At 46.0% G+C, this 27966-nt stretch overlaps 1 protein-coding gene across 1 annotated transcript in view; it reads left to right on the top strand.

Annotated features, from left to right (window-relative positions):
• LONRF2 (LON peptidase N-terminal domain and ring finger 2) overlaps positions 1–27966 on the top strand; it is a 52055-nt gene that overhangs the window by 8508 nt on the left and 15581 nt on the right. Inside the window, exons 2-5 of the mRNA XM_006113553.4 lie at positions 21717–21835; positions 22815–22937; positions 24940–25089; positions 27282–27507. Coding sequence (XP_006113615.4) covers positions 21717–21835; positions 22815–22937; positions 24940–25089; positions 27282–27507 — 618 coding nt within the window. The remainder of the gene's footprint in view (positions 1–21716; positions 21836–22814; positions 22938–24939; positions 25090–27281; positions 27508–27966) is intronic.

The following is a 27966-nucleotide window of genomic DNA, read 5'->3' as shown; positions in this document are numbered from 1 at the left end:
CAGGATTTGAATTTCCCGGGCTTCATTTGCATCTTGCTGGGCACTGCCATTTTTAAATGTCCGCTAGTGCAGACTCCGTGCCGCGCGGCTACACGCGGCACGGACTAGGTAGTTCGGACTAGGCTTCCTATTCCGAACTACCGTTACTTGTTTCATGACCTAGAATAACTTTTTTTTTTTTTTTTTTTTTTTTTAAATAAGGTATTGAAACCAGGATAAACCTCAAAGGGAGTAGTACTGGGAGGGAATGGGACCAAGCACAATCTGGACTAGAAAAAAATCCCATCAGTCACCTCTGCTTCCCAGCCCTCCCGGGGCTTCTGGCTTGCTTTCACGCTACGTAAATGGATGTATATCTGCTATGAGAAGTTCTGGGAGAGGTCTGGGATCCAGGTTGTGTTCCATGTGCTTAGGACATCATGCATTGCAGCAGAGCTACTTGGGCAATTAATAGCTGAGGACAAAGACTGATGTGGATGACAATGTGAATGACGGGCCACAGCGAGGTAGTATTACATTGGGTTGTCACAGAGGGTACGTCTAGACTACATGCCTCTGGCGCCAAAGGCATGTAGATTAGGCTACCAGACATAGGAAAATGAAGCAGCGATTTAAATAATCGCCGCTTCATTTAAATTTACATGGCTGCTGCGCTGAGCCGACAAACAGCTGATCAGCTGTTTCTCGGCTCAGCGTGGTGATAGTCTGGACGCGCGGGTGGCAACATCAAAGGTATTTGTCAACCACCCAGGTAAACCTCATCCCAGGAGGCTTACCTGGGTGGTCGACAAATACCTTTGATGTCACCACCCGCGCGTCCAGACTATCGCGCTGAGCTGAGAAACAGCTGATCAGCTGTTTGTTGGCTCAGCGCGGCAGCCATGTAAATTTAAATGAAGCGGCGATTATTTAAATCGCCGCTTCATTTTACTATGTCTGGTAGCCGACAGCTGTGCATGGGAGAGCATCACTTTTGGGCTAGGAAAACCAGCACTGAGTGATAGGATGGCATTGTCATGAAGGTGTGGAATGAAAAGCAGTACCTACAGAACTTTCAGATGCATAAAGCAACTTTCCTGGAGTTACGGACTGAGCTGGCTCCTGAACTGCAGTTGAAGGACACCTGAATGAGAGCTGCCCTCTCTAGAGAAGCGAGTTGCTATTGCATTTTGCTAGATAGAACTGTGACTCTGGAAAATGTAGATAACCTAGTGGCTGGTTTTGCTGAAATGGGTGTTACAAGCTCTGGCAGGGCAATCGATGGTACACATTTCCATTATAGTGCCACCTCACCTAGCCTCAGAGTACATCAGTTGGCAGGACTACTTTTGGACATTCAACAGATATAAATACAGGGTGATCTGGAAAGGTGCATTATACAGGCATTGTCAGGAACTGTGGTCTGTACAGAAAGCTGCACGCTGGCGCTTTCTTTCCAGACCAGAAAATTAATGGTGGATGCAGAAATGTCCATAGTGATCCTATGTGACATGGCTTACCCTTTACACTCCTGGCTCATGAAGCCTTACACAGGGTACCTGGACAGCAGTAAGGGGTGGTTCAATAACAAGCTATGCTGATGCTGCATGGGTTGTTGAATGTGCCTTTGGTAGACTGAAAGGGGGATGAAGGTGTGTGTATATGGCTGGCTGGACCTTTTGGAGGATCATATCCCCAAGGGAGTGGCCGTACACTATTGCTATCATAAGGATGAAGTTTGGAACAATGTGACACAGCGCCTGAATACTGTATACAGTTTGAACAAGATCTACCAATAGTGCTGTCAGAGGAGCTCATAGAGTGCCTGTCAATACCAGGAAGGCTCTGAGGAACCACTTGGACAATGAGGGGGGCACTGACATTCCATGTGTTGGGGATTGCTTCCCTGCCTCATCCCACTGGTCATTCTGCGGGAGGCATTCCGAGGGATATTGCAGTCTTCTACAGAAGCCAGACTGAAATGGTGTGGGTGGTCTCACAAAATAAACTCGTGCAGACCTGGATCACATTTGTCTTTGTTGATGTCTTTCAATTGGAATGCTTGCTGGTAAGGATGGTATGTGTTGTTGGAAAGACTCTCAATGGTGTTAACATTTAGCTGTCAGTCTCAGCTGCTTTGGAGTGGAGTGTGCTGGGGGGGGAGGGGAGGGGAGTTATCTGAAAGATTGCCTTTGGATTCACTAACTTGAACTTTAAGGAGTTGTAACTTAAACTGCTGTCAGTAAATGTGCTCTCCAGTCTAGAAACAGTTTTATCATATGCTTTAGATAGGAAGACAGTGAAAGGGTTTCTTTGAGGACTCAAGATGCTTCAGTACTCTCTAGTGGACAAACTGTTTAAAAAAGTCATGGAGTTCAAGGCTAGAAGGGAGTACCAGATCATCCCATCAGACTTCGGTATATTAAGTCTCTCCACACAATAACTACCCACACAATAACTGTAACTACTGAAATTGCACTGAAGTGTCTCCTGAGGCGGGGATAAGACAGTTGTCACAGGCAGAGAATGAGAAGGATCAAGGTGCACCAATGCCTGCGGCCCCTTTAGTGTCACTCCCACAAATCCATCCTCCTCTTACCAAGAATCTGAGACACAGGTATGATAGACTAGATTTAGGAATAATGCAGTATTTCTGCATGTTTTCTAGAGCCTTGGAAGTACAGGCAGTCCCCGAGTTACGTGGATCCGACTTATGTCGGATCCGCAGTTACGAACGGGGCTTTTCTCGCCCCGGAGGACGTGAGCGGCGGGATGCCCAGATGCACCATGGTCCCGCCGCCCGCGTTCTCGGGGGCGGGAAAAGCTGCTCCGCATCTCCCTGGTCTGCTGGGGGGGGGAGCCCCCCCCCCAGCAGACCAGGGAGAGGCAGAGCAAAGCCTCGGAGGACGCTGGCAGCGGGACTGTCCCGCCGCCTGCTGTCCCGCCGCCCGCGTCCTCTGTGGCTTTGCTCCGCGTCTCCCTGGTCTGCTGGGGGGGGGGGGGGGGCGCAGCTAGTGCGCCCTTCCCCCAGCAGACCAGGCTTTTCTCGCCGACGATGTCTGGGGTAGAGCAGCTGGGGCGCTCCCAGGTTGGTCCTGCAGCGCTGCTCCTCGGCGCTACTGGACCAACCCGGCAGCACCCCGGCTGCCCTGCCCCAGGCGTCCAAAGTCAGCCGCTGCTGAAACTGACCAGCGGCTGACTACAGGAAGCCCTAGGCAGAGTTGCTCTGCCCCGAGCTTCCTGGAATCAGCCGCTGATCAGTTTCAGCAGCGGCTGAATCTGGATGCCAGTTCCGACTTACATACAAATTCAACTTAAGAACAAACCTACAGTCCCTATCTTGTATGTAACCTGGGGATTGCCTGTAGATGTCTGGATTCAGGAAGCTCTTCTCTCATAAAGAAATAATAAAAATATATTTTGAAGCTGGGTAATTTAAAAAAAAAAAAAAGACTGAAACCAGACAGTGAGAGCTGCTTTTTGGAATATCAGGCAGCTAAGAAGAATCATGCCCCTTCTCCTGGGCTCAGTTATACATGAAGCACATGGCCAGGCAGGCTGGCTGACTGAGAAACATTTTAAGCTTGGCAGGCACGCAGGCAAGTTTGGCAGCTGACAAGTAAATCTCTTGGCCACAGTCTGCTTCTGGCACTCCAGCTCTTTCCTGCCCCAACTCTCTACCCTCCTCCCTCTCTTCCCCTGCCCCCGCTCAACATACCCAAACCCTCTGTCCCCCTCTTACATTGACACCCCCTCCGACATCTGGCACCATTCTCCTGCCCCAGGTCACAATCCCGCCCTACCCTAGGTCACATCCCAAACCCTTGCACTGCAGTCCTCTGCCCTAGGTCACAACTACCTGCTTCATCCCAACTCCCTCCCAGACTCCAGTGTCCCTCCTGCACCCCAGTCCCTTTACCTCAAGCTCCCTTTTGCACCCAACCTCCATTACAGACCCTGCATCTCCATTAATATTATGGAAGAGTGCAGCCCTCAACCACTTCTCAAAACCTTAGAGTGGCCCCCATAAAAAATTGTTGCCCATCCCTGCCATAGATTGTACCTGACTTCCTTGCATAGAATGAAAATAAATATGGCATACACTTTTTGTATAAAGCAAGTTCTAAAATTATTGGCAGTATAGTCCAGCAGTTAAGTTTTGCTTTCCTTTCAGGTTTTGTGTGTTTGTTTTGTATTGCCTATTGTAGATAAAGTTAAGAAGATACATTAGAAATAGTTGAGTTGCATATATCTGGCATATGCTCTGTTGTCGTTTAGAGAGTCTAGTGAGTTTACATTGTCGTCTTTAATTCCTGTGAGGGGCTGAGAGGAATTGTACTGCATGTTCCACACCACACTAGGAATGTAAATGAGTAATTGATATGGATATGTCTAGACTGTGGGGGTTTTTCTGGGATACAAGGTATCCTGGAAAAACTCTGCCATGTCCAGGGAACGAGTCTGCTTTTTTTGTGTGTGGAAGAGTAGACACGCTCTTTTGGAAGCCCTGTCTTCCTCCTCCCACGAGGAAGAAGGGCTCTTCCGAAAGGAGGGCTTTTTTTTCCCTCTAAATTTGGCCCTGTGTAGACAGGCCAAATTTCGGAAAAGCCTCTTCCGAAAAAACTGTTGGAAAAGGGTATGCAAATTGTGGAGCGCAATTTGTGTACCTTTTTCTGATAAAGCCCTGTAGTGTAGACATAGCCTAGCTGATAAGCCTAGGCTGATCAATTAGTCAAGTCGACTACTTGCTGCCTCCCCCTGTCTCTGTATCGGAGGCAGTGAGGGTGGAGGGGAAGCAGGAGCCGGTGCTGGGGAGGAGCTGGCTTCCCCTAGCACTATCTCCGTGGTGCTGCCTCTGCGGCCGCGCACAGAAGTTGCTCCAAATCCAGTGGAGCAGCCTCTGTCAATGGTGAACCTGGGCCTGCCACAGGCAGAGGTTGCTCTGACAGCAGCCCCTGTCTGCAGCAGCCCCACAGGGCTGGTCCCAGCTCCCCACTGGGACCCCCTGCAGACAGGGGCTGCTGGATCCAGCGTGAGCCAGGATTGAGCAAGCCCAGCTCAGTTTCACCTTGCGCTAGGTCTGGGAGCTACCCCTGCTGCAGCTTTGCTTTTTAAATGTACTAAGAGGTGGGTGGGCAGGCAACCCAGCTATTATTACATTTACACTGCAAAGCTGCAGCGAGGGTGGGTCCCGGACCTGGTGTGAGTCGGGACTGAGCCACCTTCCTTTATCAACTAATTGTGTACTTGATAAAAATTCCATCGATTTACACAATTGGTGACATACCAGCTTCTTAACATCCCTATCCCTGGAGCAAATGGAATCTGGGCTGTGATCAACTCTAGTGCAATAGCAGACTGGTCATTGAACAGGGAGGGAAACTGTAAAGGGAATTTAGCTGCCAGAAGTTCCTTTCAACTTCTTTTGATAGCAAATGTTGAGCTATGAAGCCAGAAGAACATGTTCTTGTCATGCATCTGAGCATGTCATAAATAAGGCTAAAGGACCCCTCTCAAACTTAACAAGAGAACAATAGTTTTGTGAAAATAACCACAAGGTTTCATTCTTCATACTCACTTGGACAGCTGGAGTGTTTTAATGGCATTCCAAGGTGAAACTTATGCACAATACTGCTATTTAGACTTTCCTCTCTAGAAAAGTCAGCATGCTCATTCTGTTCAGATATGCAACAGGATGAATATCTCCTAAGATAACTTTGTGGAATTCTGCTCAGAAGTAAACATGGCAAAGCACTGTTGAAGTTAGTGAGTTTGTTTACCTGGAGACAGTATTTGGCCCTTAGACTTTGTACAGTAGTTAACATTCTGGAACCCAGGCTGTACACTTGCTTAATACCTGAGCATGAACTTTCCCTAGCATGAGCCCAACAAAGCTAGATGTTATCTCTGTATAAAGTACACTAACTTGAAGTAATAGTAACCATTATTTAATAAGGTCTATAACCAGGGCTTGACAAATGGCGGCAAAAACCACTTGCCAGCTCCATACTGCGTATGCACAAGAGCCGCACTGCGCATGCGCGCGCCACGAGTGAACAGGGCACGCAGCTGAAATCTTCTCGCCATGGGCAAGTAGATTGCATAGTTTGTCGAGCCCTGGCTATAACAATACATAGCACTTAAGTACTACTAGCTTAGGGTATGTCTATGCTTGCTCCCTAGTTCGAACTAGGGATGCAACTGTAGGCAACCAAAATTGCTAATACAGTGGGGATTTAAATATCCTGTGCTTCATTAGCATGATCTCGCCAGCACATTACTCTGCTCAACAGCTGATTCGAATCAGGAAGTACATGCTGGGACACGTTAGTTCGAACCAAACCCTTGGTTTGAATTAACGTTACTCATTTTTTTAGTTTGAACTAGGGAGCAAGTGTAGACATACCCTTACACAGCAGTTCTCTCAGATCTAAAACACACTCTACAATGCTGTTTGCAGGCCCTGAGATAATTGTGGAATAAAGTAAAAGGTTCGGGAATGTGGCTAGTCCCAGGGAGGTGCAGAAACAGGCAAACTATTACTTAATATCTTTTGAACTTTTAATAAAGGACTTCTACAATATAAATTATTTGATCAATTATTAGAATGACTAATAAGTAAAATGCAATACAGTAAAGAAAATTCCTTGAGGTTTCTCTAAATCCCAATAGTTAACAAGAGACTAGGTTATTAACAGTTACATTTACATCAGCCTTACTTATAAGACTAATCATTTATCTAAAACTTTTAACACTACTACTTAACAATACCTCTAAACAATTTCAGATAACAATATTTACATTTACAGACACACCAACTACAACAACAATAACAACATATTTGGTATACGTTACGCTCGGTATACGTTACGCTCTACAGGAACTCATTTGGTTCAGTGAGTGGGAGGTGGCCCTCGGGTGATCAGTCCTCAGACCTGGCTCATATTCTGCCTTCCAATGTTTATTCGGGATTCCTCAATTTAATACAGGAGGGAAAGCTGTTTTATAGAGAGCTTTTGCACGCTTTTTGTGATAGGCTAGCAGACCCTGTCTCTTAAGTGACAGGAATAAGGGGGTGAAATGGTTTCCTGTTTTTCCTTTTCTGCCTTATCGAGCATGGCAGTCAGCACAACCAGCACGAACTTTACATTAACTTTCATGTCTGGCTTCGGTTCCTGTTTTTTGCTGATCTTTAAGTTACATAGTGTAAGGGTTTTCCATCAAGAGGAAGTTGACCTGTTGCTCGGATGGCAATACGCGCGAGAGGCCTGGCCAGTAAAGAGCCTGCTTTCACAATAATGATGAATTCTGAATAGCACATGCAACACTTCTTTAACTTCCACAGTTGGAAGTGACAAAAATACCTCGGTCCATTGCCTGATGCCATTGTTCTCCTAACTTTCACCAGGCCCTCTTCTCATTCTGTTGTGTGTTCCTGTTCCACCCTTCTGCTGCCCTCTGGATTCCTCCTTCTGCCCCATAAACCCTGCAGGAACACTTTCATTTCTGTAAGAGTTGAAGGCACCAAAAGCTGCCCATGCAGAAAACTAAGCTGCTGCTTCTGATGTGCAGTGGGCTCCTAGAGAGACTACTTTGTACGCAGTGCTAGGTAATCTAGCCCCCTGTGCCAAGTTTTCCACTCGATCAAACTCTTCTAGTATTCCAACCTGCATCAAAATTAGTGGCTTGTGCCTACTGATACCTGTAACATATCTCTCAAATGTAGGCATTGATGAGAATGTTCACAGAGCTTGGGGGCAGGGTCTGTTAGGGAAAAGACGGTTCAGAAGAATGGTGGCAGTGATGCCCTACCCTGACTCGATGAGTGGAATTTGCAGGAGAATGATGTGGTGTTCCCACTTCTGAGAGTAGCAGGAGGGGTGGTCTCTTGAGTATGTGTTTGGAATGATATTGGTAGGAGCCCTGCATACACATTCTCTCACTATTGTGTAAGTGGCAGGTCCCTACTTCTCAATCTATTTAAATTCTTTGGGATGGGAACAGTTTTCTTTAGTCTGTTTGTACATTGCCTAGTGCAGTGAGGTCCAGACCTATGATGAGGGTACATGGGACAGTACATATGGACCATAGGTTGAGAACCATTGTGCTGTAGTCTATATTTGAGAGCTTGTCTGTCCATCTGTGAAATTATTAGAGGAGCTCCTGAACAAATAGAACTAGAGCCACAAATTAGGTATGCAGCTTTCTTTTACCATAAACCCTGACCTTGCTTTAAGTTGGTTGTTCCATGACAATGGGATGTGCCTGGGATCTGATTTTGTTCCTCATTAAATGGAAAGGGAGGGCTCTGAAAGCAGGGACAGTTATATTCTGGAGTGACAGCAAGTGCATCAGGTCTGGGGAACAGCTTCCAGCAGGCTAGCCAGCACAGCCCCCACCACCATGGGGCACCTACGCCCTGACCTTACTCCTTCTGCATACCCAAACTTCTGCCCCTCCCTTGACTCCTGCATCCTTGAGTCCCTCTTCACACTTCCACAGTCCCATGCCCTGGAGAACCTGAGAAATGCTGGGTAAAGACCATTATTAATTGCTAGAAGATTTAGGCTGGCTCCTCAGCCTGCTTGTTTTGCTTTTTAGATGAACTGGGTCCTGTCTAGGAGGAGGAAAGCCTCACCCGGGCCAACCCTTTAGAGCAGTGGTTCCCAACATTTTTGAGCATACAGACCCTTTTTCAATCTATTAAAATTTCCTGCACCTGCCCCCAAACAGCTGTTTACAAACATTCCATTACTTGAAATGTACAATAGTGCATGAAGTTCAAGGGTGGAACTTCAGGAATGTGGGTGGGGGGTGGGAGGATGGGCAGCAGCTGCGCATGCCCGGATGCGGCTTACTTTTGATCCTGTTCTCTGGATGCTAAGGGAGCATGGAGAAAGTGCTTGCACGCATGCATCTCTCTCTCATATCAGCCAGGCATGAGAGGCATGCAGTACTTTCTCCATGCTCCCATAGCGTCTGGAAAATGAGATCAAAAGTAAGCCACATCCCGGTGCGCACAGCAGTGAGGGGCGGGGGGAGAAAAGGAAAAGAAAAGTAAGGCTTGGGCCCACCAGGGGTCCACTTTCATATTTCTGTGGACCCCCAGGGGTCCATAGACCCCAGGTTGGGGACCACTGCTTTAGAGGAATCTGAATGTGAGGCCAGCAAATTTGGTTTTGGAGGTTAGCTACTCAGCACTGACTTAATTAGTCAGCATGAACTAGCTTACCTGGTGTTCAGCTGAATTCCCAGTTAATACTACCAGTGAGATAGCAAGATGTTGAGCATCCCTAGACATTAGGCATTTGACCTCAAGCTGTTGTTTTCCTGGCTTTCTTGGTGGTTACTGGAGCAGTTTCATCTGACAAATAGACTTAGGTTAGTGGGTGTTAAATTTTTTCAAGGCATGTACGTCCTGCCTCGTGCTTTTTTGTTCATTTGCTCAGTGTCCTCTTTTCCCACATTCCAAGTTTGTTCAAAACATTTAATCTCTATTTTGGTGCAAGGCTGTCTACTCTTTGCCCGTATAAACTTGTGGCAGAAATAGGAGCAAAGAGAAGTGGGTAATTCAGAGACTAAAGTGCTGGTCAGCTGCTATAATTTCTGAGCTCCAGGGGAATATTTTTGTAGCTGTGCTGAATGTCAGAAGACCACACATAGCGCCTATGTCCTACTTCAGGCACTCTGCACTCTCTCTTGTATACAGGCCCATACATTTTTATGTAAATGGATATGATTTTTATCTATATATTCACTTTGTTATAGTAACCTGTTTTCTACCCAGTATAATCAAAAAATGATTGTTTTTTAGACTTTTGGCTTCACCTCTTCTTTCTCTTCAGCTTTTGGTCAAATCAAGAGAAATATCCACATCCATAGTTCAAGAGTTCAAAAATAGTGTTTAAATATTAGAGATGTAAAACCCCATTTACTTACTGAAATAAACATATTTAATTGGTTAACTGATTAAACAGATGGGGGGGGGGGGGGGAGATCCTGCAACAGCTGGGCTGAATTGTTCCTTGTGCTGGGGGCAGAGGCTTCTCCAGCTTGATTGCTTCCCACTCAGTGCTAGGCGGCTAGCTTCCAGCCCACAAGGGCTGGGTGTCTGCAGCCTTGCACAGGAGGGAAGCAGCAGCTGAGAGGGCCGTTGGCTTCCTCTCTCTAGACCTCGAAGACAGTGAGCTCCCAGGCAGACTCTTCTCTGTGGGGCTTAGAGCAAGTGCTGCCCCAGGGCAGTGACCCCACCCAGCCTGGCAGTGGCTGCCTTGCTTCCTGGGGTGGGCAGGATCCCTGGCCAGAGCTGCATTGTGCCCACCAGCAGAGTACCCCTTCAGAGTAAGGGACAGGGAGGCCAGGCAGTGACCCACTGGCCCCAGAGGCATCTGCTCCGTGGCAGGTCCACCCTGCACCCCATACTTCTCAGCCAATGCCAGCAACTGGCTAGAAGGCAGGGAGGATGACCAGCAGCAGGGAGTACTTCAGGCTTATCCTGGAGGACAGCCTTTTCCCTTCTCTTCATCCCTCCTCCGCCCACCACCCTGTTTCCAGCCCCATGCGAGGCTGCTGAGTCCTAGCGCACATGGCCTGCAAGGCAGCAGCCCCATGGGGTTGGAATAGGCTTCTGCCCACCGTGAGTGGGTGGGGGGGGTCTGTTCCCCCCATAACAATTAACCTTTACCCAGTCATATCTCTATTAAATATGGACTCCAGTGACTGAAGCTATTTTCTTAAATAAGCTGTTCTGATTACAACCAGTCTTTCTAGCTTGCTTTCAAAAATTGATCTAGAAAAGAGACAGCAGATTTCATATGGGGGGGGGGGAATTAACTTTAAATGCTGACACTTTGTTTAAAAAAAACAAAACTCGCAACTTTTAATAACTAAGAAAGCATGGCCTTACACGTGAAATATTTAGGTGCCTCTTCCCCCTCCGCCCCCCCCCATTGGAGTTCCCATATTTTTCCCCAGCTCTAAGAGTTGCTTCAAATTTGGAGTATGAAAAGGAGAATATATTCATGGCCAGTTCAGCCCTGGATTTTACCATGAGTCCCAGGTTGGGAAACAGACTCTAGATGAATATGCTAAAGAAATAAATGTTCAGGAAAACATTCCTGGAATTGGGCAACTATTTTTCATTCCACTGACAGTTATGATAGCTGTAGAGAATGTCATGTCTCAGGTCTGTTCCTCTCCCTGGTTGAGAACTCCTACTCCGTGTTCACAAACACTTTATCTGTAGTCTGCATCCCACCCTGAAATAGAGGTCTGAAGAGTTAGAGCTGTGGTCACCAACCCGTCCATCACGATCAACTGGTTGATCGGGGACTCGACCAGTTGATTGCGAGGCATTTGGGGGCTCCCCTACTTCTCCCCACCCCCAAGAAGAAGCCCCTGCTGATGCTACCTCCAGCGACAATGGAGGTAGCACCGGCTTCCTGTGGGGTGGGGGAGAAATCCTGCAGCTGTGCACCACATCCAGTGTTTCAGGAAGTGCGCAGGCTGCTCCCACCCTCCCCCAAACAGCTGGTGTGTTTCCTGAAATGCCAGGTCTGTCATGCTCCAGCAACTTCCTTTCCTTGCTGCCTTCCTGTACGGGGGGTGGGGTGGGGGAGAGTAGGAGTTCCAGGACTGCACCAGCGCCAACCACTCAGGAAGCGTGCAGCTGTCACGGGGAGTGGAGGAGCAGGGTGCACACTTCCTGAGCAGTTGGAGGTAGTGCAGTCCTGGGATTTTTTTTCTCTGTCTCTCTCTGTCTCTCTGAATTTTTAAAATACCCCCCACCCACACCCTGCACAGGAAGGCGGCAGGAGGAAGGAAGTCGCCGGTGCATGACAGACCCAGCTGTTCAGGAAATGTTCTGGATGTTTGGGGAGGGGGAAGTAGCTCATGTGCTTTCTGAGACCCAGACCTGGCATGCAGCTGCAGGATCCCCCCAGGTGCTGACCCCAGATGTCCCTGTCCTGTCCCCCTGGCCAGACCCCTCCCCATCAGCACCCTGCCACTTGCCCCAGCACCTTTTCCCCTGCCCCCACCATCACAGTTGGGGCCACATTAGTGAGGCTTGGGGGGGTTTGGAGGAGTTGTTTTCTTTCCATCTCACTTGTGTGGCCCCAACTGACTCTTCTGTGGGTCAGTGATCCCTGACTGGAAATAGGCTCCCTGCCCCTCTGATAAATAAAGACAATGCTGAAACCTTTTGTGTTTCACATATTTTATTTAAAAATGAAGCCTGGCCAACAGGCCCCCCATCTGGTTGCAGCATTATAACACTCCTGCACACACTTCCCCTTCCCTTCTGCCCCCGCCTCCACCCCCAAATCCGAGCCTATCGCACACTGGAACCCCCTGTCCTGAGCCTCTCACATCCTCAGTCTTCTGCCACAACACTCCTGCATCATTCACACACCATAAATTTGTGTCCTGAGCCCATCATACTCCAGCTTCCCTGCCCTGAGCCCCTCACATCCACAAGCCTCTGGCTTGCTCAGCACCCCAACGCTCAAGGGGACTCCCTGGAGCCCCCTCCCCAAGCCAGCATCCCCTTCTCCACATCCTCCTGCATTCAGATTCCCTCCCAGAGCTTGCATCTCTCATCCCTTCCCACGCCCAAATACCTTGTTCCAACCCCAGAGCTTGCACTTCCTGTCTCAACCCAATGAGTGTGTGTAAGGGCAGGGGATAGCAAGTGATGGAGAGGAGGGGAACAGAGGGTGGAGCCTCAAGGAAAGGGTGGGGTCTTGGCGAAGGGTGGGATAGATCTTGGCTTGTCCTGACATTTAAAAAGTGATCTTGGGTGTTAAAAGGTTGGAGACCACTGGGTTAGAGAGAGGATCTGTGTGCTTGCTAAAGCCAGAAATGAAAGCAGATCCTAAAAAATAGAGAAACAACTGAATTTGTGTTCAGAATTGTGGGCCTCTACCTATGTCTGGGTGAGCAAAAGCCACTCAGAGGGCCGAATCTAGCCCAGCTATGGCTTTGATCCGGCCCATGCAGCTGTTCCAGGTCCCCTCTCCCCTTAGTGCGCTACCTGGGAGCTGGAGCTGTGCAAGCCCTTTCAACTGCTTCTAGTTAAAGGGCTTGCGCCTGTCAGGCAACAGTCCCAGGGAAGGTTAGAGTCTTTAAACAGAAGCTGTCAAAAAGGCTCCCATGTTCTTGGCTCCCAGGCAGCTCACTAGCAGCGAGGCCAGGAACAGCGAGCCCTTTAAATAGCAGGAATTGAAAGGGCTTGCGGCTCTTGTCTCTGGCTAACGTGATGCCTGGGACCTGCAGAGAAGGCGCAAGCTCTTTCAACTCATTCCATTTAAAGGCTCTGCCCTTTCTGTCTGAGGCCCCACCCCTTCTGGGGCAGCCTGCAACCACTTCAAACATTTTTGAAGTGGCTCCTGCTCAAAAATTATTGCCCACCCCGACCTACGTCACAGTCTTCCTTTAACTAGTAATGAGTTCTGTGACAGTAAGTGTTTTACAGCACCACACAGAGACCAGGACTCCCTTGCACAAAGGCAGCAAAGAAGATGCCTGCTGCAAAGAGTATCAGCCATGGTGTCCAACCAGTTCTGAAGCAGTAACCACGATAGTGGCTACTGCTATAACAACCTATTCACATTATTCAACCCTCATGGCCCCACACTCCATCAGCCAAATAGCTACATTAGTGGCTACTAGTGTGTGGTGGAACCTCCAGTATTCAGTCTTAAGTGCCTGAGTTGCATTAAAGCAGATGTTAATAGCTCTCCCTTCTGCCCACCCACTGAAGGGTCTCTCTACCCCAGTAGAGCAGTGTGGAACTATCTGAATTGTTCACAAGAGTAATGGTCTAATATCTTGTCGATAATAGGGAAAGGAGGGTCAGGTTGACCTAGATTCCCCAGGTGATAAAGAGGACTGGCCTATTGCTTATTTGAATCACTCTGGAGCATTTCCTGGTTTCTGTGCATAAAGTGCCTTATTTGGCTTTGCTCCAGTATTTCTGAAAACGGAATAGTCTAAAGCAGAAAATAAAATTAGATTGTTGGGTGGAGGATGTTTTTTACAGCCCCTTCTAAAAGTAATCAATGTAAATTCTAATTTGCAACCCCTAAAAAGCATAATTTAATTCTAAAATAAGAATATAACCTTGTTGTGAGATTTCTCACAGGACTAAAAGTGTCTAATCTCACAAAACAAACACTCTTGCAGCTATAAATGACATAGGGATTTTATTTTAACCAAATGAAGTACCTGTCTCTGTAGCATGTGTTTCAAATGAATGATACCCTTTCTGGAATGGGTATGATACCCTTTCTGGAGCTAAAAAGGAAACTGTCCTTTAAGTGCCCTATATATCAAATTTGTTTAAAATGTGACTTGGAAACATGCTTCTCTTTAGCTGTTGCACGTGCACAGAAAATAGAATGAAAGTGGGAGTTATGGTTACCTAGAGACAGTCTCGCCCACTCATTCGTATAAGGTAGGGATTTTTATATCTGGATTATTATTTTTTTTTTATCTTGAAGATTTCTGTTCCCATTTTAACAATTGAATCCGCTTGATTGCAAAATAGTACTATTATTGGTTTAAAATACTCAGTTTTACTTGAAAATTCAGATGAGAGAATAGACTCTCAAAAGTTAATAGTTTTAAGTACCCGATCCTGTGGTTACATATGCACAAGCAGATCTGATTGCAGAATCCCACTGGAGTCTATATGGCTATACCTGGTTGCAAGAGTCTGTATAGATTACATTATAAGGTCAGGACATAAATGAGTCATGGTCAGATACAGGAGTGGCTAGGAAAGCATGTAACTTCCAATGGGATGAAGGATGAGAGAGAATAAATAGCAAACAGGTTATGGGATTGATTGTGCAGTACATTAAATGTTTCTTTTTTTTAAATTAGGCACACATGAGAATAAGTGCAATTAATTGATACATGATGTACTTACAAGAACTTTATTTCTAAGACCTTTTTTATTTTTGGTAGGTTAACTGATCTCCCTTGCTATAATGGGGAAAGGGAGGAAGTAGAGTGGGAATGCAGGGTTTTGAACTAATAACTTGGTAATTGGTTTATTTTTGTTTAGTTTTGGTACAAAGTTCATTTCAGGACACTTTTATTTTTCACTTTCCTGTTCAAATGTTTTGAGTTTACAGAAAATAAGACTAAAACAAATCATAATTATAAAAATGAGAACTAATAGTGTATTTCACTAAAGTATGTGCATTACTTTAATATTTTATTGGGATAGCTTTTTTACAGATGTGCAGAGTACTTTAATTCAAAGACTAGAAGGGGTGCTTTTTAAAAGTGTGCATCCTCCCTCCCAGAAAAAAGATAATCTAAATGAGTGGTTCCTCAATCCTTTTCTATACCACAGATTGGCAAACCCATTCACAAACTTTTGGTGGACTGGTAATGTTGTATTTGCATATTAATTATGCAACTAAAAATACAAATAAAATGTTACTAGTCCACCAAAGTATATATTCCATCCTAGTAAGCAGCTAGTCAAGTGTCCGATAAGCAAAGGCTTATTGGATAGTTGACACACTAGTCAACTAGTTGCCCCCCTCCCCCCATCAGATAGAGGCAGAAATGGGGAGGGGAAGATGTGGGGATGCTGGGGCAAGCTGACTTAAAAGCCAGGTCCCTCAAGCTCCATGGGAGGGGGCAGTGGCAGCATTCCAACTTCGAAATGTATGAAAGTCCCCGCTGGGGCTCTTGTACATTTCAAAGGCAGAACATGCACTAGTCCTTATTGACTAATCGAATAATAGATGGAAATCCCGGCCCCCAAAGCTGCTGTGAACAGCCAGCTTTGGCTCCAGCAGCTGCTGCGGCCCAGAAGCCAGTGGTTCTGGCACCGATCAGCGTACTGGTGGGTACCACTGATTTAAACAAAGAAAGCAATGCTTTGAAACAATAGGCAAAATATATCTGTAATGGTGAAGTTTTTATTTGTAAAGTTTGTATTGAACTAATCAAATTTAGTGCTACTAATACAATTTTGAAATTACTGCTGTTTTTGTGGGGCACCAATCCTTCCCCCTGCCCCACTTCCTATGCCCCTTCCAGTTGGTTTTTAAGCTACTTACGTTTGGTCTTACAAAAAAAGTTCGTAGTCTAATTGTAACAGGGATAGCTACTATTTATTTACAGTGCTCAGCATGATGAAGCCCCAATTCTGATAATGGCCTCCGTGTTACAAATTCATTGAGTAAACCTCAAATGGGGAAAGAGGTGGACAGAAATATAAGTGGATGCTTTCAATGTCTTCAAAGACATCACTGCTATGTTTTTCTGAGAGCAGTTCTACCACTATGAAACTGCCTTGCCTAAGACAAGTGGTTGATGACCAGAGAAAGGCCAGGTGTCTTTCCTTGAGACTGCCAAGACAGCATATATTGTGGGGTTTTTGTTTTTTTTAAGATTAAATGAGGTCTTGGAAACTTCTTCACTCTTCCATCATGGCATGCCATGTGTGTGTTTCATTTAGCAATGCTAAAATTCCCTTGCCCTCTTTCATGAGAGTAGGAGAGCATGAGTCTTGTTTGCCTCACTTGCTTTCATAATCAGTGGTGTCAACATTTGTTAAATAGGGCTTGCAACTTGCTCCCTCTATTGGTTGCATAGCCAAAATACTGTGTGGTCATGCATTGGTCAAAGATGTTCTTTACACAATTACACTTTCAAATCCCTACTAAACAGTTAATTAATGAGCCTATGCTTATCTGTTAACTTTCAGTTACACTCAGGCTCCCAGCACATGAAGGGAGCCATCTTAATAGCTTGCTCCCAATGCACACCAGTTCCCAACGAGCCACCTGCCTGCCACCCCACACTTCTGTGCTGGTATATTAGAGGCAGCAACACACGGCAGCAGGAGGAGCTGGCTGATGTACGTGTGAACTGCTGGAGTGTTCATAAGTTACACACTTACTTAATTACATGCATTTTAACATCCATATTCTTTAGTTGCTTTTGTTTTCTTCAAAAAAGTTCTTTATTGAACTATAACAGCCTTGGGCCAAGTTGGTCTGATTTCCCCAGTAACAATGCTGACCAACATGGACAAACAACAGTATACCGCTGAAGTTTCCATAAGCCAATGTGTAATACAGAAGATTATGCTCTAGCACTTTGTATACTTTTGTCCCACAGAGAGGTATCTAATATTATAGTAGTGTCTAGAGTAGTAGTGTAAGTGAGTAGTTGACTACTCACTTCCCTCCCCCTCCCCCTCCCCGCCTCTGTACCAGCTTAAAAGCCATTTCCCCCCCAGCACCATCTCTGTGCTGTCACCTGCCCCACAGCCTCTGATAGAGGCAGCAGCGTGTGGGGCAGGGGAGCCTGCCATAAAGCAGCCTCTGCCAGTGCTGGGTCCAGGTTTGCTGTGGGCAGAGGCAGCACAGACTGGGAACTGCTGAACCCTGCACGAGCTGGGACTGAGTAGTCCCAGCTCAGTCCTGATTCATGCCTGTGCTCCTTTGTCAGGGAGCAAGGGGGAAAATACCCAATTTATTGCATTCCTCTCTGGCTGGGGAGAGCAGGTGGAGCTGGACCTTCCCCAGCTGGGGAACATGCTGTGCCTGCTGGAGTTACAGCAGCTATGGACAGGCACTTCTCACCTGGCCCAACCCGCTGCAGTAAGAGGGCTGAGGTGGTCCCTCTCCTTCCCCTCCCACCCCCTGAAAACCTGCATACTAAACCCCTCTGCAGTTTAAATGTAGTAGGAACCAGGCTGCTTGCACGCCTGGCTCTTACTATGTTTTAGCTGCAGCAGAGGTAGCTCCTGGACCTGGCACGAGCCACGACTGAGGATGCCTTTTCTTTTCGACTAATGGTGTAGTGGATAAAATTTTAAATTGACTACACAATTACTGGATTACCCACCTCTTCACATCCTTAGCCTAGAAGCCACAGTAGGAATCAAGGTCCCATCATGCTAGGTGTTATACCAATGTACAAGGAAACTACTGTACCAGGTAAATTGGAAAGTGAAAACATTGGGTGGAACTGGGTTTTGACACCCAATTCATGAAGTGGTATATTTACATAAAAGTTCTGGGTGATTAGGATCTTGATGGGGGAGAGGACAGGAGGGGTTAGCAAATCTAAGTATGCACCAGAATGCTCTTGAATCTTTATCTAATGATGACTTCTCTTTAGTTTTTTAAAGTGAACAGTGATTTTTTTTTTTTCTTCTTCCAAGTTGACTCTGGGCAGTCTAGGCTAGTGAGTGGGCTGCATGAGTGGCCCTCCTCTCTGTGGGCTGCGAGATTGTCATGACAAAGACCTTCTCCTGGGATATAGTACTTTTGCTAACTGCGCTTGCATACCTAAAATTTGTGGGGTGTACCAGTTGACCTGTAGCAGTGCTTTGGGTGCAGAGGGAGAACTGCACAGTTGAAAACCAGTGGAATGTGACAACCCTGTGTATAGGCAATGGTAAACAAAATGTTTTGCGAGCCACAAGTAAAGCCCCAATAGACTGCAGGTTGCCCACCACTGCTCTAGCAGCTTAGAGAGTAAAGCTGCAGACATCTAAATTATGTAGCTGATCTGATGTAGGATTGCTTCTTTGTTGCATTTAGTGATGGAATCACAAGGTAAGGGGAGGAAGCTAGTTATTCCCTCTAGATATGTTTTGTTCTGGGTAGAATTTAGAATTGCTTTTACTGTCTCTTGCTAACAACTGAGATAACTAGCCAAGTTTTAGTAGCAATGGCAGTGAAGTTTTAAATGTATGTAGTCTGTTACCAGGAGGATCTTTTCATTGATAAAGGAAAAACCATGCTGAGAATCTAGATTACATTGAGATGTTTTACAAATCAGACTTGCAACCCATGTTAAATTATTTTCTGGGTAGTGCTATAAATATTTATATATTACCATTAAAATAGCTTCTGGACTGGTGAAAGCTGAAACCTCTAAAATTAGAGTGTTGGGAATGGATATGAAAACTAGAAACCAGTAATGAGCCATTGTTCAACAGTAGATGAAATAGCATGTGGGGGCTCTTTGAGGTGTTTAGGGGAGGAGACTGGAGAGAGAAAGCATCTAATAAACCTGATATGGGAGAGATAAACGGCTAAAAAGTTTTCTCCTCTAACATTCTCTACTGTGGCAATGTATGGAGGCTTGCACTAAACAGCATGTGTGTGTTGCAAGGAGTAGTGACTTCAATTTGTTCCCTTCTTATAGCCAAGCAAGCGTAAAGTGGTTTCATAGAAACCATCTTGCTGTTTGGTTCCCCGTCCCCTTCTTGTGACACGTGCATGGTAATCCTTCCAGGCTGCATGCTTGCTCAAATGAAGAAGTGGCCTTGTTCTTTAAATACCATGCACAATTTGTATCTCTCATGGATTTAATTGGTGCCTTGCCACATCATGAGTAAAAATGGACTGATTGAGGAAAATCTTGATCCACATCACAGCAGTTGTTTGATTTCTAGCTCTGTTCAAAGAAACCTTCTTAGAAACATTTTGAAAATGGCTGTTTTGGGAGGTGGTTATCTCTGGAACTCTTGGCTCAAATATTCCCAAATGTGGGTCATTAACCCTTCCCTGCACTCCCACAAGGCATAGAAAATTTCAAGAAAATCCAGTTCAGCCTTTAAAAGCATTTGAAACATTACATTTTAAACTGATGGGTGGAAGTGCCCTGGTCTTCCATCCTATCTATCTGTACCACAGTAGGTCCTGAAAGGTATGAAGTGCATTGATTTCTGTGTGGTGCTCTCATTTAATGAGAACTCCCCATGCAGATGAATTCAACCTGAACCAATAGCTCTGGGAGTGATTCACATCTTCCTACTGGAATGCCTTAAAGCCTGTGATATCCATTGATATGGTCCTACCAATTTCATTGACAGAACTTTTTTTTTTTTTTTTTTACGTACAGTAAAACGCCAGTGGTCCGGCACTCCTGATAGTCTGGCACCCAACTAGAACCCAGAAGTGCTCTGGCCAGCTGGACAATTGGGGCTGCTGTGAGCCCCATGAGCGCTTGCAGATGGGAAGGGAAGGGGAGAAGAGGGGAAGGGGATTATACCCCTGTGACGGATCTGCCGGGACCTGCACTGTGTCCAGGTGGGGGGGTAGGTGGGGAACGGTGTGGCGAGGGGCGAACCCTCCGCCGTTTCGCAGGAAGGCGGGGTAAGCCCCATGTAGCCACTGGTGACAGGCCAGCTGGGGAAACCCAGCCGCTGGCCTGCAAGCGGCAGCGGAGGAGAGGGGGCGAGAGCTAAGTCCCTGAACTTGCCCCGTTCCGGCTGCACTGAGGCCCGCGCTGCCACCGAGAGTTTCCGGGGGGGAGCGGGCTCCCCATCCCCTCTAGACTGCAGTAGTTATCGCCGAGCAGGGGGGTGAGGGGCGGCGCTGCAGACCAACCTGGCAGCACTCGAGCTGCTCTGCTCCACCGCTTCCCCAAGTCCGCCATTCATCAGTTTCAGCAGCGGCCGTGGTATCTTCTAATTCAGAGCTGTAGTATTAATCATCAAACTCCATATACCCAAGTCCTTGAGGAACTAGTGGGAAAAACACTATGATTAAGTGGCTTACAATGTGCAATTGCCACCAAAGTATACAAGGCTTAAAAGTATCTTAGTTATCTGACATTTTATCTTCTACTATATAGTTGAGAGTTTGTGAGTGAGTCTGTCTGTCATCCTCCCTCCTAAATTGTAAGAGCTAGGACTGCTGAATTCGGTGTACAGCTTTCTATTTTATCACAACTTAAAGTGAGGCAAGGGTTTGGTTGTGCATGGGATGGGGGCTGAAGCTCTTTCCTCCTTCCCAATGCACATGGGGATACACACAACCATATAGAAAAGAGAATGACCAGGTAGGTGAAAGGGGACAGTTGGGACAGCCTGCCTCCCTCCGGGGGTGCCCCACACTCCTGTTCCCCAGGCACCTTTTGAGGAAGGTGCAGTCGTGTTCCTCCCCCCGCCAGTCATACGTGAACATTGCTGGCTGTTCTCCTTTGTCGGGGAGCGAGGGGAAAATGCCCAGTTTGCTGCATTCCTCACTCTGGCTGGGGAGAGCAGGTGGACCTGGACCTGCCCCAGCTGGGGAACATGCTGTGCCTGCTGGAGCTACAGCAGCTATGGACAGGCACTTCTCACCTGCCCCAAAGCTGCTTCAGTAAGAGAGGGCTGAGGTAGCCCTCTTTCTCCCATGGAGGGGAGAGCAATGTTGCCCAAAAGAAATTCTAATGCCACCCAGCTGATTAGCAAAGTGCCCATGGTTAGGGGTGTGGGTGTGTGTGTTTTTCCTTGTGGTGCACATTCACACGTGCCTGGATGGACATGACATAAAATATATTCCACATATGAATGGAAAAAATTAGAGGGAACATTGCAGGAGAGGTCTCTGGGACAGGATCTTAGTCTTGATTTCTTGGGCTCTACTCCTGATGATGGGAACTCCCTGCAGCCCCAAATTGACACATCCTTCAGCAATTCTGGGGAATTAGAAATAGTTAAAAATGGGAGGAAAAACAAATAAAAATTAGTATCAGCTGTCAAAATTAGGAGGGAAAAAAAGTGCCATGCTGAGAGAGGAGTGTACATAGTCTTACAGGAAGAGAAGGATTTTTTTTGTTTCTAGTAGATAAGCATACAAATAAAATACTTCATTGCATTAGCATTTTGGGGGATAACTCCAGTTCAGACCAAGATAATGTGTTTACACATGTATTTATATTAACTTCATGAAGTTCTTAACCTTCTCTCCTTTGTTTTCCAGCTTCCTGCAAATGTTCATTAATAGCACAACGAGCAGAACTGTGGCTAACTATGAAAAACTACCAGCAAGCTCTCCATGATGCAGATGCGCTTTGTCAAAAGAAACCCCTCTGGGCCAAGGTATGATACACTCCTGCTTTACAGAAAGAGCTATATATTGGGATCTCTTATTGTAGCGAGGACCAAACTTGTCCGGATTGCTTTTGGAAGGTTTTTGGCAAGCAGCTGGGTTAAAAATATGAAGGAAGGCTTAAAGTCTATACGAAACCATGAGATCTGTGGTGCAACCCTAAGTTTGTACTAATGCCTGGAATTGCTATGGCTTGTGTTTCCATTGGCCCTTCATGCTAAGGTCGACTAATCTGTTAAAATGGAGATGTTGGTGGGTCTGGGAACCGACCCAGACCTGGCAAAAAGGGAAACCCCACCCTCCCCCTGGGTAGCATTTTTCTGAGGAAATGCCACTCTAAAATTTGGTTCGTCAGAGCATGTCTCTAATTTTCAGATGTAACCTATGGCTTCACTTTTTTTTGTGGTGGAGAAGGCAGTTAGACACTGGAATAGTATTGGTAATATGGTAAACTTGAAGCAGCCCATGGAATGCAATGGGGAAAAAATGAACTCTTCTTTGCAAGTGATAGGTAGAACAAGTGCAGCATCAGAAGCTACCCACTCTTGCCTCAGATATATCTGCAGGTCCCCAAAATCTCCTTATATGGCTATAACCTCCCCCCCCCCCCCCATTCCCCTGACTAATGCCAGACTTTCTCAGTTCTGAAGTAAAAGGTTTACCTATAGGTTTTCTCAGATGAGATCTCTTGACACTATCCAGAGGGTCTGAGGAGCAGGGCAAGAAGTTCAGAAACAGCTGTGTTCCATTCCTGGTCTTGGCAACCCATGGAAAGGCCGCAAGAAGAGGAATGAAGCATGCACCTTGCTTGTAGATCAGAGCATTGCATCCTACTCACCAACCTATTTCTGAACTCTTTTCTATTTAAAACAGTGCAGTGTGACTTGAGCAAATAGTGCTGTTCATTAGTCTCCTTTTACAATCTACCACTTTGGAAATGTCAGTTTCACACACCTTTTACTCATGCAGAGTCATTATGTGAAAGCGTATGCTCTTTCTGGATTGGGAAGGACTGAAGAAGCACTGAAGGAATTTCTTTATTGTGTTGCCTTAAATCCTGAATGGAGCTTAATGAAAAAAGAAGCCCAAAAGGTACAGTAACTACATCCTGTTCTCCCCCACCCCTCTCTTTTTTTTTTTTTTTTTTTTTTTTGTATGCTGTGCCCTATAGTTATGGAAAATCTTTGTATTCAGATACTTTTCATGTTAATAACATTTTGGCACTGTATTGGATAAAACCATTGTGCACCTAATTGCCCAGTATTGTACCATGGGAGAGACTTTTATATTTGTTTGATCACCTCCTTTGTCTGCTTGTAGGTGAGTTTTACTAAATGGTGTGCCATTCCACTGTTCTGTGGCAGCAAATTGCATGCACTCGTAGATTGAAATGAGGTCTAACCTCAACTTAATGGTGTCTGTCTAGTGCAATAATTACTTCTAGAATTTCAGGGAACAGTCTAGGTATCCATGGACACAGGCCTTTTTGTGTGTGTGTGTAAGGGGGGGGTGGAGACAGGGTGCAAATCAGAACACCAGTAAAGCATTATTCTGAAGAAAATCAGGGTCCTCAAACTCACCCATGCTACATGCAGAGAAATTGGAGGGATCTGCTCTGTTTCCTGCAGGGGAGGAGAATCTGTAGCCTGAACTTTTGAGTCTTACACAGAATATTGTTCGCGGTAGTAGGAACCAAGAGGATGGGAGTTGAGGAAGAAGGAGGGGTGCAGACTCTAGCAGGGGAGAACAAGGACCGTGATATGGAGAGACCTGCGAGGGACAGGAGGGATACAACCTCTGCCATGAAGGAGAGGAGGGGCGTTTCAGGGAGTCTCTAAGAGAGGGGCACTGTGTAGGTGGCACAGTGGAAAGAATGAATGAATGCCAATGAATGTGTTCAGTGAGTTCCTCTTAGAGCAGCTGCAGAGTGTGTGCCCCTTCACTGCACCATACAAGCGCTTCAGGTGTCCTCTGCATTTCTCACTCATGGGAATGCACCAACTGTAGTTCCTGAATGGCAGAGCTCAAGCTAGCAGGAGCCATTGGAGCACTCCTTTCCTTTTCCCAGGACACTTTAGCCATCTCAGTTCTTTCCAACTGTGACCTGCTGAATGGATCAGTGCACCTTCTTAACTAGTTAATTTTGTGGGTAAAATTATTTAGCGTTGATATGTTGTAAATCTTTTGGTTTCAAGACTTGCTTGCCAAACAGAAAAATAAAAAGCACAGTTTTAAAATGTCATCTCCAGCAATGTTTCTGGTGCCCAGTGCACTTGGCATGCTTAGGTAAGGGACTCTTTTTTTTTTTTTTTTTTAACATGAGCCAAAAAGGTCACTGGTCACTAAAGGAAAAAGAATCCCCCATACCTGTATTTTAAGACTGAGAGCAATCAGGTTGGCTGATAACATATGTTTGACCTGAGGCAAAAATTACTTTGTCGGATCATGACAGACAATTGATGGTGTTGATATTATCTGAAGAAATAAGGCAGGGCTCATTTTCCTTCAGTTGTGCATAGAGGTTAGATGTCTGGGGGAAAGAAGGGGGACACAACATATCTTTGCAGATCATCTGAGCAAGTCGACCACTCAAATGCACGAGTTTCTAGATCTCATGAACATTTAGTTAGGCTAGTCTAAAATCCTTATTCAGTTAGGATTCCATGGCCCCACCATCATTTGAGTACTACTGTCTCGTGTGTGGGAATATGTCAATGACACTTGAAGAAAGGAAGGTTACCTGTGACAAGCATATTCTCATTCCCTGCACCCCCCCCCCCAACCACCACACATACACTGCTTTGTAACCCCACTTAGGTCTTGGTGCATAGGGAAGGAACTTTGAGGCAGGTGGAGTGCTGTACCTCTTTTATACCCTCTCTGGAACATTGTGTTACCTGAAGGGAGGTTTGGGGAAGGTATGAGAGTGTTCCCAGAGCTACTGCTAGCTAGAATTCTAACCATGCAGGCTACACTTGTGAATATGCAGAGCATATCTTGGAAAAACCCTGGTTACATGCAACTGACTTGATTTACGACTACACAAGTTTGTTTCTGTAACTCCATCTCTAAATTCTTTTTCTCCTTTTATTAGATAATGTGTGAGATGTTTTTCCCAGCCTTTGAAAATGTGCACGACAGCCTAACTGCACCTTTCTCTAGTCGGAATTCTTACACAAGATTGAAACCTGCATTTTTAAGCAGCTTAAATACTGAAGATGGTTCTGCTGCTGGATGTTCAGAGGTAAAGAATAATATATTAACAGCAGAAGTATTGTGAAGCCTCTTGTAATATCTGATCTACCTGATTTGATTTGCTTTTTATGTTTTTATACAAGCTTAGTTGTTACTACTTGTGCATCTTTTCCTTTCAAATTTTAGGGAAAGACTCTTGCTTTCATGCAATATATAAAAGGAGGGAAGGAAGCATGAATTTTATATTTTAGATATCTCATTTCTTTGTGGGTCTGTCTACCCAGTAAAGAGAGATCTATGGCTCTCCAGGACAGCTGACTCAGGCTTCTGGGTCTTGGGCTGTGGGGTTGTTTCACTGCTGTTTAAACTCCTGTGCTTGGGTCCAAACCTGAAAGTAGCCCCACAGCCTGAGCCAAGTCAGACAGCATGGACTAGCCCTGGATTTTTCTTTGCTGTGAGGACTATGGATGTAAGCCTAGGCTTATCGGGTAGTTGAGTCACTACTCAACTAGTCACTTTCCTCCCCCTCCCCTTACTGCCTCTGTACCAGAGGTGGGGGGAGAAGGGGAAGAGGAGCCAGCGTTACATAAGAACATATAACAGCCATACTGGGTCAGACCAACGGTCCATCTAGCCCAGTATCTGGTCTGCCAGCAGTGGCCAATAACAGATGCCCCAGATGGAGAGAACAGAACCGGTAATCATCACATGAGCCCTCCTCTGCTCCCCTTCTCCAGAGAAACAGAGGCTAGGGACACCATTCCTACTCATCCTGACTAATAGCCATGGATGGACTTAACCTCCATGAATCTATCTAGCGCTTTTTTTTTTAACTGTGTTAAAGTCCTAGACTTCACAATATCCTCTGGCAAGGAGTTCCACAGGTAGACTGTGTGCTGAGTGAAGAAAAACTTCCTTTTGTTTGTTTGTTAAACCTGCTGCCTCTTAATTTCATTTGGTGACCCCTAGTTCTTATATTGTGCGAGTAAGTAAATAACTTTTCCTTATTTTTTTCCACACCAGTCATAATTATATAGATCTCTATTGTATTCCCCCTTAGTCTACTCTTTGCTAAGATGAAAAGTCCACGTCTTTTTAGTCTCTCCATCTATGGGGGGGGGAGGGGGGCTTGGAGTCAGAGGCAAAGCAGGGGAAACAGCGTGAGCTGGGACTGAGCAATTGCGCTGGGGTCTCAAACACTGTGGCTCTACTTTTTAAATGTAATAAAAGGCCGGGCTCTTACTACATTTAAAAAACAGAGCCCCAGCAAAACCCCCTTATTGACAAATGAAGTAGTTAATGGAAATTCAATCGACTACTCGAATAGCCTCCTAACTGCTATTTAACATCCCTAATGAAGCAACCCAATATAAATAAATTGGGGTACAGCTTTCTAAGAACCAAATTACTGTTTTCATATGGGGTGCCATCCTGGATGACAGAATGATGTCATCAGTGTCCTCGTGCTGCCCTCTGCCTCTGACCTCAGCTGCTTGCTGTGGCCAGCCTCTGTGCCAATGTTCCCTCTAAGTGGCGCAGCAGCATAGCTACAGAGGTGGTTACTCAGCCCTGCCCAGTCAGAGGCTTGTGTGCAGGGATCTGATTGACTGGGAGGGACTGATTAATCATCTGTGTTGCTGCGCCACTTGGAGGGAACACTGCTCTGCACTGTTCCTCTGGGCATGGGCCTCTCTAGCTCTGGCTGCTGCTTCACATCCAGGGGGCTGTTGCTGCCAGGGAGGAGCTGCTGGGTCTGGGTCTCCTCCATTACCTGAGCCTCTCCTTCCTCCCCCCTGCCCATGCCAGGTCCTTCTACCATCCCAGCCAGACCTCTGCCCACTTCCACTGAGACCCCCCCCCTCCATCTCCCCCGCATTCTCGGCCTGCTCCTGCCTCCTCCTTCCAGCCAGACAATGTGCCCCCCTGGGGGGGCGGGGTGGGAGGTTGGTGAGTGTAGTGAGCAGGGAGTGAAGCCCCTTAATAACATTTTATTTTTGTTCATGTGTGCTTTGAGAATGCACAATTACAATAAGTTGGGAATGTCTAGAAAAGATTGAGAATTGTAATGACAAATAGCCCTCCATTTCTGAACTAATTGGAGCAAGTATCTTCTGTTAGTGCTGTTTCAGATCAGTTACCATGTTGCCACCATGACACTAATATCTGGATTCTGTCCATAGAAATAGTCAGATTTTGTTTCCTCCTTGTCTGCACTTTCATGCAGTCTGTCTCCTTTTTCAGGATACTGTAATCAGGTTAACAAAAGCTCTGTCCCAAGAACCAGATGTACTTCGAAGCAGTGATTCTTCCCTCTCTCACAATGTACTGGATTTGCATTTTGAAGACAATAAAAAGTCATTGGGAACCATCCTCTCCAGCTTACCTGGTGCACGTTTAAAAAGAAAGCTGTCCAGTGACTTCAGGGATTTACAAAGCTTGGATGTCCCTAATAAGATTCCTAAAAAAGGTCTGTTCTGTTGGGGGGGGGGGGGGGGGAGGAAGGGAAGAGGGAGGTTTGGCACTATTCTTAAAATAGATAAGAAATGACATTACTTCATTACTGTTGGTAGGTAAAACTTGGTGACAGAGAGCACTTTCCTTTTAGCGCCTAGCAAAGTTATGAATTTAAGCTCCCAGTTTCATCTTTTGGAGGGTGTTGTGTAGCTTTCCTCTGAGGTTGAGGTCAGATATAGAGTAATCGCCTTAGTGCAAAGTGTCTGCCCCTTTTCACAAGTGGGGTGTGTTCACAAGTGGGGTGTGTGTGTATCTTTTGTGTGTGAGGTCACTCAAGGCCATAGCAGGGAGCTTGCATCTGAGTTTAGTGTGCGGAGGAGGCGGGAAGTTGTTTGAAGACTAGAAGAGGGAAGATTTTTCAGGGTGGGATTCCTGTGGGATATGGGTTGTAATTGTTTGATACCCTGTAGTG

This window comes from Pelodiscus sinensis, chromosome 1, assembly GCF_052426305.1.
Source record: "Pelodiscus sinensis isolate ZL-2025 chromosome 1, ASM5242630v1, whole genome shotgun sequence".
In the NCBI taxonomy this organism is placed as follows: domain Eukaryota; kingdom Metazoa; phylum Chordata; order Testudines; family Trionychidae; genus Pelodiscus; species Pelodiscus sinensis.
The sequence above is the reverse complement of the archived record's forward strand: the minus strand, read 5'-3'. Positions and strand labels throughout refer to the sequence as shown.